The following is a 16,223-nucleotide window of genomic DNA, read 5'->3' as shown; positions in this document are numbered from 1 at the left end:
ACTCTTGGGATAGGCCGTCACTTATAACGCTCCCACGGTTGAAAGGGCGAACATGATTTGTGGGAAAAGGATTCGAACTTTCGATCCTTGGATCGCGAACCGAGCGTTCCTAACAACCTGACCATGCCAGACTAACAAAGATATCTGCTGTGTCTACCGCAAGGAGTCGAACGCTGGATTTTAGTGTTGTAAGTTCGTAGACTTACCGCTGTCCCACCGGGGAACTAAAGTTTTTTGAATATTTAAAATGTGGAATGGATAGATTATGACTAAATTTGTAAACTTTCACTATAGCTCCGTTGAAATCATGATCCCATTATCTATAGTTTTCTTCTCAAACTCTTTGATTAAAAGAACTTTGCTTTTTTTTTAAAGGAAAAGCAACAACAACACTTATTTTAGGTCAAACCTTACACTTTCTAACCTATTAGTATTATATTGAATTTTATAGAGTATGCTCAGATGTTGTGTGCTTCTTAGTACAATTCTTACTACAATGTCACAAAACAAGATAATCTATGCATAACAATTCGATGCGGTTAGTGGTAATCGCACAACAAAGTGCTCAATGAAGATGAGAACGTGTAGGAACAAGTGTTGTTTTTTATATAAGTGAAATTACTGTAATAAAATTCTAACTTTTAATTACAAGTAAATTATAATTCAATGAAATTAATTCATCAATAACGGGTTTAAAGTTCCTGCATCCAGCATGTTTTACATGTAGAGCAATATGTTTGATTAACACTCTTCTACAAGTGCCGGACTTTGAACCGAATAACGGGATTGATCATCACTCTAATAATTTATCTTCAGTTAAATGTGTGGAGCGCATTCAGCGACATCACTGTGTGAAATTTAGACCTTCTTAGATGCACCCATAACATATTAATAACGAGCAAATAAACTTCCCCTTTATATCAGCGTAAATACAATACTCAATTCAGAACAAAAAGATACTCAGTAATTAGTAAAATAAACTTGCATCAAACAGCGGAGAACTAAACTGTCTATATAAATATAATGGTACTGTCTGTTGTATGTTCATGTAACTACTTTACATGGTTTAGATCTATATTTCATAAGTTGTAAGAACTTATCCAAAGATGCATCCATTATTAATATATCTGATCCACATATATGAGTTTACCATTTAAATAAAACATATGAAAGTTGGATTTGGCTTAGTTAGCTTAAAATACGTTTACATAAGCACCCACATAACTATCTCAATGGGTTTACTGGAATGTGAAGTAGGCAACGCTGTTTATCACAAACCCCGAAATATATATGGGTCGTAAACAAATAGCGATGACTTCATAAAAATAAAAAAAATGATTGAAGTTTCCTGGGACTTGCTTCCTGAGCTTATTTATGATGGACACAGATGCAAGAGACTTGAACATTATAATGATGGTTTTGTAGGTTCATGAAGATGAAGAAAGGTAGAGGTATATTCCAGTAGGAACCTTCATTCTTCACAAGTGACCTGAGCAAGCTGCTGACAGCTGTTGTGTTCTTCAACCATTCAAGAATACTGCTGATATAACCAGAAGTTGTGCATTTCCTAATAGGTCTTTGAACTGAAGATGTAAAAATACTTTAATTTTGAGATGAATTACCATCTGGATGTTAGATAAATCACGCTGAGATTGTATCTTTAGGACTCCTGTTACAAAGTGTATCTTCGACCAGTTTTCCGATCTTGAACACAAACATTTCAGAAAAAAACTGGTAAGAAATTGTTCGAAATTCACCTAAGCCTACTGTATATGGTTTCCATCGTGGGGAATCTAAACCTGTAATTTAGCGTTGTAAATCACAAACGCTGTGATTTTAGGACAGTTAAAACATGTCTCATATTCTGTGAGTCGGAAATTCACCGACTCTGTAACTCTACTGTTTTGGGTGCACTTATTTAGTAAATTGTTGTTGTTGTTGTTGTTTGTACTTAAACATATCTATCGTTAGTTCTTATGACATAACAATGCATTATTATTGCTATGGTTTTTTAAATCAAAGTTTTCTAAGAGTTGCTTGTTGGTCGTGTACGAATTTTCAACTCTGAGTGGTAAAGTAATAAACGTTGGAAATGCTGCAAATATTATAAGAAATATAATGTTTTATTTTGGAATAAATATAGTTTGCTACAGATCAATAAATGAATGTATCTTGGACGTGAGGGTGGCGAACCTAACGCTGTTAAACTTAGCTTGTTTTACCTTCCCAAATGACTTTGCATGTTTCTGTTTAGCGAATTGCTTTAAAAGAGATATTTTACAGATTATCTTGTTTACTCAGACAGATAAGTTAGGTGTTCAATGTCACTTACATCTAGATTAAACACTTTCTTTCATTTACCAACGAGAGGAAGAAGTTAGATAACTGGGTGTTATGATCTAAAACCTTTTGAGCATACTGAAGGTTGGCGTCAGTAGTTATATATCGTGCAAGGTTAACAAGGTGTTAATAACCAAATAGATTATTTTGGTATTAGGTTGTTTTTGTAATTAAGCAGAAAATTAAACAATGGGGTATCGGTTCTGTATCTGTCATCGGTATCGAAACTCAGTTTCTATCGTTATAACTCCGCAGACGTATTGCTGTGCTATTGGAGTTAAGTTTAATGCCTGTAATAATAATATATATAGCGGCGACCACCTAGATGTTAATAATTTAATGCAAGTTTGATTATGTTGAAGTTAAATCTGATGTACAAACATTACAGATATGTTTGTTTAATTTTAAGAATATAATATATATTTTCCCTGTATATATAGAGAGAGAGCGTGGCTAAATGGAAGTTAATAACCTAAAACACTTTTTTGGGATTAGAATTGATGTATGTAGAAAACGGCGAACTTGGTGTTATATAAAGCAGTCTTAATTATGTTGTAATCAAGTTTAACGTCAGTAGTAATATGTATTGCTAAGTTCTTGTGCTGTCGTAACAGACAGTGACTAGTTGATAAAGAAATTCACTGGACAGCCTAATAACTGAAGAAACATGTTGGTTTAGTTTCGGGCTTTCTCTTCATATTCTGAAAAAACATGTATGTTAGAAGAAAGTTAATCAATCTATATAAATATAATAATACGATCTGTTGTATGTCCATCTAACTAGTTCGCAGGAAGTGGATGGATCTTCACCAAAATTGATATAGAAGGTCATTAGGGCTACGTGGGAGTACAAGAAAATCTGTGGTTTCACATTTTGTGTTTTGTAGTTTTATAGACGTTTTCACTCTATTACACATAAGAAAAGCAACTTTTCAGGTCCAAATATAATCTTTCATTAATTATGAGTTCACATTAATTTCCGTCTAGGAGATGGGTACTCCAACTAGTAATCAACAATATGATAAATAATACTATACCAGACAACAGTAAGTTTATTATGATCAGTCAGGACCTAGAGAATAGTCAAGAATTTAGTAAGTCAGTTTACATCAAACAACAATGCGTATATACAGTGATCAGTAACAATCTACAGAATAGACAAGATTATATTATATAAACTTATACTAAGTATCAATATTTATAAATGGACACATAATCAACAACACAGTGAACAATTCAAATACAACAATAAGCTGAGAACTATCTCAGTTAGATAAACAGTAATTTACGATTTTAATCAGTTGCTACTTTTTTTCCGATATCAATTTCAATGCGCATAATACATGTTCTACGTTTTACTCATCTTTTTAGATGTATCCTTGCTTTAAAAAGTACTCTTTATACGATCAATACACGAGTTTATTTATTGAAGTATTTATGTAGTGTCCCTCTCAGGTAACACTATAATTTATGTGTAACGTTATCACTAGTTATTTGTCAATTTACGAGAACTTAAGACATTTATATTTGATATTTGGTAAATCATATGTATAAACAAACTAGCAGTATTTGAAATGCTTACCCCATAGCTACATCAAATATATTGCTTCCAATGGAACTAGAGACAGCCATATCCCCAAATCCTTTGCGGGCCACCAAGACACTAGTAATTAGATCAGGAATACTTGTTCCAGCAGCCAAGAATGTCAATCCCATAACCTGATTCATGCACAAACAATTAAAAAAAATTCTCTAAGGAGATTCTCAAAAAAGCAGATAAGAATTATCTTTCATGGAAAAGCTTTCATTAGTTAGGTTTTAACTTGATTACTATCATCCTTTACAAAACACAGTGAACAGACTCCAAATTCTACTGGAAAATTATATGGCTTTAAATACCACGGTTGTGTGACTAACAGAATGAATCTCAATTTCCCTCACTTGGAAAATAACCATTTATCTTTCGTTACGTAACAATGTTTTAGGTACAAACGTTTGCTTTACGTATCAACGTATATTAATAAATTTGGAGTTTTGAAGGAGTAAATTTTTTCATCTGAGGTCACTAAATATATTCGCTCTATATTAACATTAAATCCTAAAGCTAATTCGGAGTAAGTCTCACACTCTTGGGGTGTATTATGGAATGTCACAAATGTAGATTTTTAGCGTAGTTGTATATCCTGTAAAACCTAATCCTCTGAGGCTTGTTTGTTTGTTTTGTTATGCACAAAGCGACACAAAGGGCTATCTGTGCTCTGCCCACCAAGAATCTCGAAACCCAGTTTCCAGTAGTATAAATCCACAGACATACCATTGTGTAAAATGTATGTTTTACAGGTTCTACTCCTGGTAGAAGTAATACCGAAATCCATTTCATTATAATTTTTTTAAGAGGTAGTATTTTGTATTTTTGCTGTTCTACTACTTTTTCAACATTTGTATCTACATATATATTATAATCTTGACTGTTGTGGGATTTTAATCCCACAAATGATTTTTGAAACTGGCCAGACAAGAGTGCGCCAGTTTGAAATTCCATGCTTAACATTTTAAGCCTGAAAATTAGTAACAGAAAATGCAAACTTCCCTTATTTTGTGAATGTTGCGTGACAGAAATTATTTATAAAAAGCTCTAACATTCAGGTTATTTTCATTTTTATTTCTGATATACACACTATCATGTATATCACACAAGAAAAACTAAGGGTTAAAATTGAAGGGCCATACAAAACCCTAAAATTATCTCTGTTCAATTGTAAGTTCAATGCTAAAATGACATTCGTTCACTCACTAAAGTAAACACAGGAACTAAGGGATATTACGATGTGTAATTGTGAAGATGTCATTTATGAAACATTTACACATGAAAATTTAACTTTCTGAAAAATTTTGTTTCAAGATTTTTGCACAAAGGTAATTTGTAATGCTGTATAATGAGCTATATGAGCTGAACCCATCAGGGTTATTGAAACACAGTTTTAACCTAAATGTTATCCTACCTTCTTTATATAAACAGTAATTATAAACCAACATAAATTTCACAAAATTTTAAATTTTTCCCATACTATATATATAGTATTGGCAATTTGACGCTACAACATACAACTCATTTCTTACCTCATTCGGTATACCCACGGTGTCACCAGTCAGAGATGCCCACCACACCATAAGATACGAGTAGAAAGCTATCCACACAATGCTACCGATAAAGGAAAAGGCAAACCAACGTCGCTTTTCCTGAGAAAATAAAAAAAAAGAAGAAAATTTCAGGAAATGTTCATAACTGTGTATAAAATTTATTTTTTGGGTGAAAGTGACATCCTAGATAATATCACCTTCGTTTTAACTTAAAACCCACGTTAGCTTAGGCTAGTTTTGGCGCAAAGCTACACGATGAGATTGTATACACTCATTCCATAGCGATGAATCGAACCCCGGATTTTAGAATTGAAGTCCGTAAGCCTGTAATCTTATTGCTCACTCAACAGTGGGCCATTAGATTAGTAAATAATGATGTGATCAGTCTTACTTTGACGTGGTTTCACACATGTCTATTATCCATTGTTAGATAAAGGATCAGAGCGTGTGAATTGTGGAAACTCCGAGTATAAAGTTCTTTGTTTCCATATTACAACGTTTCTATTTTTAGTTATTTTTCTTTCCTGTGTTTCTTGCTTTGCTATTTATGTAAATGTACAATTTTTATTTTTCTCTTTCTTGTTAATTTTTAATGAATAGTATAGTTATATTTATGATTTTTTTCACATTTATCTATCCGTGTAAACTTATTATTTATTATGTATTACTACTATTTAATTTGTTATTCTTCTTATTTACTACTATGATGTTGTTGTTGTTTTTAGTTTAAGATGCATTGTATAGGATGATGACGATAATATAACAAAGGTAGATGAAGATGTGATCATTGTAGTGGATATGGTAATTATTGAAGTTGAGTCATTGGTTAAGAACGTAACAATAATAATTCAGAAATTAGAAGGCTAATTTTTCGTAAAACGTGTGGTGGAAGTAAATCTGCTAATAAGTTTCTGGTGATGAATACATAGGTCACTAGTGACTAGACTTTTGCAATGAATACGATAATGATGACGACAACTTTAATGATTACTGGTGTAGCAGAACTATACAGACTGGAGTGCAATTAGAAAACTTACAATTTTAACTTAACATCCAGAGTAAGGAAGATAAATTGCACTATTTAGTATCGTATGGTACTTAAGTTCCAGCCTTTATTCCTTATTCTTCAACTACGTAATATCAAATCTACAAAGACTTTATATGAATACAAAGAGATTACATGGTCTGTCAAATCGACCAAGCCCGAGTTGAGAGAGTTAATAAGTAAGATAACTTGTTCTGTTTAGTAAGGTATGTCACATAAGTTCCAGCCTTCACTCCTTATTCTACGTCAACTCGTTCTTAAGTTATAACATATATCATAAATATTTTTATATTTTCTAGTGTCGTGGTATTTACCATCTCATTTAGTTACACGCTTATTTCGTAATGTTTATACGTTTTTAGGAAAAGAAAAATAAGGCTCGAGGAATACCATATCTAGTGTTCCGTGACATCCTACAGTTCTGCTGGTTAGCAAATATTACAAAAATCAGTCTCTACAGGGTAATTGGGTTTTTACTGCATCTGTCATTGTTCTAAAGCAAAAAGTAAAATCTGAGATGTATTGCAATTAAATGCGAAACACCGATTTGTTTGGTAATTCATTTATGTTCTAGTCCGGCATGGCCAGGTGGTCAAGGCGCTTGGCTCGTAATCTGAGGGTTGTGGGTTTGAATTTCCATCACACCAAACATGCTAGCCCTTTCGGCCATGAGGACGTTATAATGTGACAGTCAATCCCACTATATTATGATGAAACTCTGTAGAATGTACGGCAACTGTCTGTTATGGAGACACAAATGTAAAGGACGACGTTTCGATAGTCATCCTCTACACTCGTGTCTCCACAACAGGCAGTTGTGGTCCATTCTACAGAGTTTCATCGTGAATACTCTTGCCTAAACAATCTATCAAAGAATCCCACTATATGTTGGTAAAAGAGTAGTCCAAGAGTTGGAGGTGGGTGGAGATGATTAGCTGCCTTTCCTCTAGTTTTACACTGCTAAATTAGAGACAACTAGCGCAGCTTTGCGCGAAATTCTAAAAAAAAGTCAAACAAATTTATGTTCTAGTAATTATCTTTACAATATATTTACTATCTATACTCTGTTACGAAAACACTTGATTTTGATGGAATAGCGTTTGTGAATAACAAAGTTTTGCTGCAAGAATGTATGCCGTGAAAAACATTAGGCAGACCTAAAGTCTAATACACTGTATGAAATCTCCTTAGACCGATATTGCCAGCCGATACGTACGAGCCCACACAGAAAGGGGAGGTATAACTCGTGAATCTTGCTCAGGGCACAGAATGGCTGACTGTGGATCTAATTGTAATATGGCCTGGTAAAAGCTTAATAGATGAGATTTTTATTATATAACTAAGCTTATTTCTTTGTTATATGGACCTTTATGATAATTAAATGAACAAATAACTATGTGTATTTTGTGTTTATGGCAAAGCTACTAAGGTTATCTACTGTTATCTCTCATTTTCAATTACTGACCAGTAGTTAGTAGCAACCTAAAGTACCCAACAATCGTGTTATTGCTTGCCACTCTTATAACACACTTACAGTTTAAAGTCCGAAGAATATTTTATGGCATCACACGGATTCAAACCCGACTCGTTAATTCCAAAATCTAAAGTTCTAACACAGTGCGTTTGTTTTATATTAAAAAAAAAAGTGAAGCTAGGGTATCTGCTGAGTCCACCACGGTGAATCGAATTCCAGATTTTATCGTTGCAAGTCCGTAGACTTACCACCGTTCCACCATAGGACTAGCCCGTACTCAACCAAAGAACAAAGAGATAAATTAATGAATATTAGATAAATGTTAGACCATTAACTTCCTTCTCTTTCTTTTTCTAACTAGATAATTTTTAAACGCCTTTTGGCCGTTCAGCATGCACCACGTCAAATGTTTTTGCTAATCAAAATATGGTGGCTTGCTGGCTTTAAGATATAGAAATCACTGTATATAAATGCTGTTTCAACATAAACTACTGATGACATAATCTTGGCGGTCTATTGAGTTATTGGATATGGTTAAGTCTTTTCTTTTCGAAAACTGGGTTGAAGAGAAAAAGAACATCCGGTATTACAAGAGAACTACTCTTTAGAACAGCCTGTACTAATGAGTATACCTTATACCTGCAAACCCATATTAGGCTTATAAAAAATACAACATTCGAGTAATTATCAGTCCTTTTGTTTCTGATACTTTAGCAAGGCTCCAGAAGGACTACGCATTCGCTACTAGTACCTACTTTTGAACTGATAGACTGGAGGACAGACAACTAGTTATCAGAACAAACCACCAACTCTTAGGCTATTTTTGTTTGATCAAACAGTGGAAGATGACTGTTACTATTAAAATGTGCCAACGGTCCCAAAGTGAAAAGCACATTCATGTAGCAACGAGTTGCGAACCAAACACACACAGAATCACAGCAGAGGCATTTTACTATACTATGTTGTGAACCACATGCTGCTCCTGACATTACGATACACATTTGTGGTGACACCCCTCTGATTCAACATATACAAATAGTTCTTATAAAAGTGATAATAATTTTCCGTACTACACATCCAGTTGAAATTAAAACAACAAATCCTCAACTTAATAATAATCTCAAATATCACCTCAAAAAGTCTTTTAGGATATTGTTCATAGTTTTTGTTCCATTCTCTTGTACGTTGAAGAGTTAGATAACAAATTTTTAAGCTGCCACAACAGACTAGACCTAAAGTATTTATGTGAGGATGAAGACATTTTGAACGCAGTACAATGAAATAGTGGATAAATATTTTAATGAAAATAACTCTTATGAACGTAAACTAATTTAAAATCATCGTCTCTTACTATTATTTTAATTAAAGCATTGTGATAATTAAATTGTCAATAGAAATTTCTTTATAGTGTTTTCTAGAGGGAACAGAAGTTTGAAGAGAGCTACTACAAATTTACCTTTTATCAGGTTTCGTCTGCGATGAACATGACGAAGAATGTATTAAATTAAGATACCTTCACATATCAATCTGTTTGTATATATACCAAAAAATTATTGAGATTAAAACAAATAATATTGATATAAAGTTAACTTCAAACTTCAGTTTACTTGGTGTTTTTCAGGTTAGAAAAGCATTATATACAAGCTGAGACAGTGTGATCAAACATTGTCCCCTCTTTCCAACTGTGAAATTAAGTTATAATACTTCCTTCATTAGCAGTCTCTTATTACAGTGTGTGTTTGTTTGTTTTCCAAGAATTGTAGCGTATTGAAAAACCTAACAATACTAAGTTACGTACCTCTTTTCGAACATCGGGTAAAGTTAACCATAGAGGAAAGATGATTGGTGCTAAAAGGACATAGTTCAGTCGCTTCCTCCAGGTGTCAGGCCAAGAGATATCAAGAGGACCTGCAGACTCTTCTTTCTCTGGATTAGTAATTTGTTGTAGCTCCTTTGATTGAGTTAAAAGATCGGTTAGTCCATTTATCAATGAACAGATAACGATAAAAAAAACTGAAAAGTTTACGTCAGTGGTAAAACACAGCCAGTGATATTTGACGAAATGGAATAAAACAAACAGAAAAAATAAACAACACACAATTGATTTGTAATTAAAGAAATAGTAAATTAGACCGCTTAGACAACCATAAATATGTACGTTGCAATATTGGTTTTATTAGCTAAGTTTGTCAAATTATGTTTGAAGATAGTTATTTATTGCCCATGAAGGAAAAGTAATGTACAGTGTGTGCGGGACTTTTGCACTTTATCATGTATCAAGAAATAAGCTCACATAGTTGATAATATGCTGACCGTACTAAAAAATTTGTTATGAAAACGAATACATATGTACACAATTAAAGAAACATAGCACTCACTTTAACAAAAAGAACAGTCACAATATGATGATTAACAACAAACCCCAGTTTAAACCCAGGTAAAGTTTGTTCTAAAAAGCACACATGTTGGGTACAAAATTGATTTTATTGATCTTATTGACAGGAAGTTAGAAAAGCTGTTACATTGCTGGCTTCAAATCGTAAACTATAGCAATAAAACTATAATTAGTGTTTAAGTTCACCTCATTTTCTTGACCATTCTTTTCTCCAACTGGTAACATTTGGATATTTTGGAATGAGTTAGCTAGGGTAGACAGCAAAAATATATTAATGGTTAAAATCTCGACAATTTCTTATATTTCTAAATTTTTATCTCTAGCAAATTACTGTGTAACAGTTGAACACCCACACCTCGCTCTCTTAATATCTGTTTCTAATTCAATTGCTATTCTTTATTTCTTATGTGAGACTGGTGAATGGAGGATAAGACTGATAGACGATGTATCTCCACCGCTATATGGGTCCTATTTTTTCAGTCACCTCCAAAACCTAGGATACATTTTATAATCCCATGTAGCTTTTACCCTGGGATCTTTTCAGTTGATGCAGCGTTTTTTGTTTAATTTGTTTTTGTTTCGGCTTGTTTTTAAGTTAAAATAACAAATTATATAATTAGTCAGAGGTTTGGATTTGTTGCTTTTAATGCAGTCCTTCCTTATGATTTCACTTATTTTACTATTTAGCTTCATTAAAATGAAATTATTTTCACTAAAATATATATACATATAACATATCGGTGTTGCATTTGATTTGATGATATTAGTCTTATAAGCAAAAAATTACAAAGAACGCTGATATAGTAACGCTTTAAGTGTAATTTTATGGCACTTGACAATAGCTAAAACAATGAAAAAGTATTCAGTGTCACATGAATATAAAGTATCAAAAACTCGAAAATAAAATATGTACTACAAGCTCTAAAATAAAATGTATTTTTGTACCATATCTGCATCATTATTATTGTTGTTGTAACGGTCTTGTTTTTTTTTATTACCATATGAAATTTATAAAAGTTTGAGCTTTGGAATCAATGAAAACGCTTATTCGAACTATTTAATACAATGAAATTAGATTTATTATATTTATAATGTTAAAAAAGGACTTATGTTCAAGAAGTCTTAACACAAAGAAAAAAAAACCTATAACCCGAGTGTTTTCGAAAGGTGGACCTTTCTTCTTCAGGAGTAAACAATAATAAAAAATACTTTTAATACTTATCTTTATCTAATAATAATCACTAACCGACTTATTTTCATTTTATTAGCTAAATACAAAGTAAAATATATAACTCGGCTGCATTTTCCAGGTTACAGTATAGGTTATATTATAGTCAACGTGAAACTTCAATGATACTACTCTCGTCAAAATTTGAATGAGATAGACCTATCAGTGTGTTATGACTTAAACTTATTTGTCTTGTCGTGTCTGATTTCCGAAGCATTTTACCACTGTGTCTAGTATACACATACGTGTTTGCTATAATTTACTACCAACTTTATTATGCAGAGCTAGGGCATCTTTTGAATCCGATTCTAAGCAAGGGAATTTAATATATAAATTTATAAGAATTAGGAATGTGTATAATTTTTTATATTATCCAACGTTATATTATTATGTTATATTATTAACAGAGTTAAAAACAAACGCATAGTAAGCTATCTGCGCTAACCGTCTCTAGTTTCAAAACTGATAGACAAGAGGAAAGTTAGATGTTAAATAACACCCATTGTCAACTCTTGGAAGGAATTTGACCGTCACTCCTATAATACACTCATGGTTTCAAAATCATGTCTGATCGAAATATTTGCTATTCAAAACGTTTTATCTGGGATATGATTGAACTCAGAGAAGTTTTATTGAACTTGTATTTGGAAAAGCTAGTTTTTCACAAACACATACATGAAAACGGCGGTGAGGAAAATCATTAAAGTTTTTAGCGGAATGAGCATGTAAAATGTGTTGTAGCAATACAATCCAACAGGGAAAAGTAGATATTTATGTTTTGAATGAAATTGGAGAGCGTTAATGCTCCAGTACAATAGTCGACTATACTGTTTAGCACATATTCACAGTGTGGGCATTACACAGTAGAAAAAAAAAAATATTTGAATTTACGTTTATAGCTACATTACCTCTGGCCTTATGTTTCCTAGGGGCAGCGTCGCTACCTCAAATTTATTCAGAATGCTTTGTTCATAATGACCTCATTTGTGGCTTTTATTGACAAAAATAGGAAAGAACACTCTTTGATACATGACTCATCATTTTCACACACACACCTTCGTAGCCATAACAAACTGGATGATTTTTATCACATGAAAAATATTTTTGACAAGACTAAAAATATTCTTTGTGGGAAGAATAAAAATCTGCACTTGAATTGGGCACATTTTGAATAACAGGTTTTGAACCTTTAAGTCCATCTGTGGCTATTATTTTCTCGTTAGACTTGTCTTTATCATGAGAAGCCATGGTCTCTTGTCTTTTTATAACGTGTCACATTGCAAAGTTCGAAAAGAGCACCGTTTTGAGTTTTCCAAACTGATTTTTTTTGGCCCCCTAACAACTGAACGGAAAGTTTGAGGGTTAATAATGCTAAAATCCAGGACTCAAGCCCTGTGTTATGTTCAGTACAGGCAATCCATTTTGCATCGTTTTGCTTAATGAGCAATGGAAGCTTTCTTTTTACGATACTAAGTACGAGAAACATGGTGCCTTCAATCAGGCATCTTTTCTTAAGTTCACCTTTTAATCATTTATCATTAGTTTTAACTGTCACATTTTATCTAGCTCTTATTATTTTAAAGACTTTTACAAATTTAGTAATAACTTCATCAGATTTTTTTTTAATTTATTTTGTCAGCTTCCTTTGAAAAACAGAAAGTATGTCGATTTCGCAACTTGCTTATATACCTCAATTGCCCATTTTTCGACTCCTTGTTAGAAATTTGTGATATATGTTCAATCTATTCATTTCTTAAACGAAACGAAATGCGCACACTATAACGAGGGAACTAAACGCTTGGTACCCGCTTTGCCATTGAATACTCACAGCATAAATGCTTAATATTACAAAAATATAATTTTGATAAATAATATTTTTTTATTTTGCACCCTCTCTTATTTTATTGCCCTAAATAGTTCATTACTTTGTCTATTTTACATATTTTATTACGAATAGCTAAGTAGTTTACTAACTGCAAAATTTCCTGATAAAGACCATTTTCTCAATAAGCAAAATATAATATTTTAATGTAATCAATCTATCTGTGCTAGTCGTCCTTAATTTAGCAGTGTAAGACTAGAAGGAAAGCAGCTAGTATCACCACCTACCGCCAACTCTTGGGTGACTCTTTTATCAACGACTAGTGGGATTGACCGTCACATTATAACGCCCCACGGCTGAAAGTGCGAGCATATTTGGTGAGACGGGGATTTGAACTCGCGACCCTCAGATTACGAGTCGAACGCCTTAACCCACCTGGCCATGTCGGGATTTTTGTTTTATTTTAAAGAGTTACGATTGAAATATAAATCAAACATTTATAACTTACAGGAAGGGCGGCAGGAGAACTAGAGGACGGTGGTTGATCAGCATCAGCTGTAATTTCATATGCACTAGCTGAAGAATTTGATTTATTTATATTTTTCTGATGCTTTTTATTATCAGATGGTATGCTGTCCTTCTTCTCTTCAATATCAGGATTCATCTGGCTTATATTATTTACTGAGTTTCCAGACGTCAAAGTTGAGGAAGTCACGTTGTTCTCGATCTAGAACAATTGCATTTATAAAATGAAAAAAGGAAATTTTAGTAAAGTTCGTCTTGTGATTATTTTTTTTTTATTTTCATGCTGTAAAATGGGTATTATAAACCAATTATAAAGAGTTGAGTGCGATATATTAAAAATATTTTGAATATGGAAACCAAAAAGTCATGTGACTACCATAGCCGATATCAATTTATGGTGGAACGGTATATATAAACAACTCCACTTTGTCACTTTTTGGCTTTTTCAGGTAGTATGATGTGACTGAAAATTGATTCTGTTTTGGAAGGGTAACAGCCTTTTTCAATGCAAAATATTCTTACGCTCACTTACTAAAGATGCATATCTCTAGTCCTTAATATTATTAAAAAAAACAAAGAAATAAGAATCAATTTCGGGTATGAAGACCACATCAAAAGATACCTCTAACATATTATACCCTAACCATGGTAAATAAAGTGCAGCGTTTTTCAACAACTGAGAATCCATGAACACAAATATCAATGGTAAAAAGTTTTCCACGTGCCTCAGGTAACATTATGCAGCACAACTAGAAAAATTCTTTCTGCAAAGACAACGCGAGTAACGATCACAAAAATGACTTCTATGGCATATAATTTCAACCGTTCCAAACCCCAAGTAAGTTGGAAAATGAAACAGATATTCATTACAGGTATACATTCGTCTTATAATTTTATGTCATAAATACCTCAATAGAAGAGACACACTTTCAGGCAGGGGCGTAAATCCTGGGGGGATGGATGGTATACATCCCCCTTCATTTTAGGTGGGGGTATGGTGCATACAATCATACCTCCCTACAGTTTGGTCTGTTGAATTGTTTTATTGCATCACAGGCCTACAAATTGTGTGTTCTCACCAATCGAATTACATAATTAGGCCTACATGTAGGCTTTTTCAGTAGCCGAAATGTACATCTTTAATAGGCGTGCTTCTAAGCTTTTCGATCTAAGTTATAGTTCGTAACTTCGTAAGTATCAGTCAGTAGGTCTAAGTATACATCCAAGTATCGTGGCAACAAGATTACTCTGTAACTGCATGTTTACAGCTTTCAGGTTCACGTAATCAGAGATTACCAATTTGCAAATTGAACAGTCCATATAAGTGGTTGCAAGAATCATCCCCCCCATCGGGTGTAAAAAATCTTCGCCCCTGCTTTCAGGTATACTAATTCTATGCATTTCCTTAAGAAAAAACACAAGAAATGCTTACAACTAAGCGTCGTCTTTGTATACTAGATACCTCATGGAAAGTTAATAGGGAAGAATATCATGATTTCACTATGACAGCCGTTTGTTTGTTTGTTTTTGGAATTTCGCACAAAGCTACTCGAGGGCTATCTGTGCTAGCCGTCCCTAATTTAGCAGCGTAAGACTAGAGGGAAGGCAGCTAGTCATCACCACCCACCGCCAACTCTTGGGCTACTCTTTTACCAACGAATAGTGGGATTGACCGTCACATTATATCGCCCCCACGGCTGGGAGGGCGAGCATGTTAGGCGCGACGCGGGCACGAACCCGCGACCCTCGGATTACGAGTCGCACGCCTTACGCGCTGGACAATGCCAGGCCCCTATGACAGCCGTAAATAGTCTCTTACAATATAAAATATGTTGCAAATTATTGTCAAGACATTCTTGTCTGTTAGAGCATGACCAGATTTAGAGACGTAAACTATATTAGCGAGATGATGCTCTTAAATTGTTTTTAATACAACGTTCAAACTCCTGTATTGTCAGTAAGATTTTCAAACTTCATTGTTATAAAATTATAAAATTTATTTATAAGAAAATACAAATCATAAAAACGTCTAACGGTCTTGCAAATATATTACTTTCGAAATTTGTAGTAATTCTAAAATTCGATGAAGCATATAAAAATTATGTACTATATAAAATAAAGAAAATAGCTTTAATATATCTATGCCATTATATGTACATATACATATTAACTACCGTATGTCCCGGCATCGAAGACGCTACTTTTTCCCACAAATAAATCTCAAACATTTACCTTGTGTCTTCCAGGCCAAAG

The 16,223-nt window shown here is 33.4% G+C and overlaps 1 protein-coding gene across 2 annotated transcripts in view; it reads right to left on the bottom strand.

Moving 5' to 3' along the window:
• LOC143249098 (sodium/potassium/calcium exchanger Nckx30C-like) overlaps positions 1 to 16,223 on the bottom strand; it is a 70,517-nt gene that overhangs the window by 970 nt on the left and 53,324 nt on the right. For both annotated transcript variants that reach the window (XM_076498356.1, XM_076498357.1), the window contains exons 5-8: positions 13,954 to 14,172; positions 9,799 to 9,951; positions 5,461 to 5,580; positions 3,923 to 4,059 (exon numbers count right to left, since the gene is read on the bottom strand). In XM_076498356.1, coding sequence (XP_076354471.1) covers positions 3,923 to 4,059; positions 5,461 to 5,580; positions 9,799 to 9,951; positions 13,954 to 14,172 — 629 coding nt within the window. The remainder of the gene's footprint in view (positions 1 to 3,922; positions 4,060 to 5,460; positions 5,581 to 9,798; positions 9,952 to 13,953; positions 14,173 to 16,223) is intronic.

The sequence above is a fragment of the Tachypleus tridentatus genome, chromosome 4 (genome assembly GCF_004210375.1).
Source record: "Tachypleus tridentatus isolate NWPU-2018 chromosome 4, ASM421037v1, whole genome shotgun sequence".
In the NCBI taxonomy this organism is placed as follows: Eukaryota; Metazoa; Arthropoda; class Merostomata; order Xiphosura; family Limulidae; genus Tachypleus; species Tachypleus tridentatus.
The sequence above is the reverse complement of the archived record's forward strand: the minus strand, read 5'-3'. Positions and strand labels throughout refer to the sequence as shown.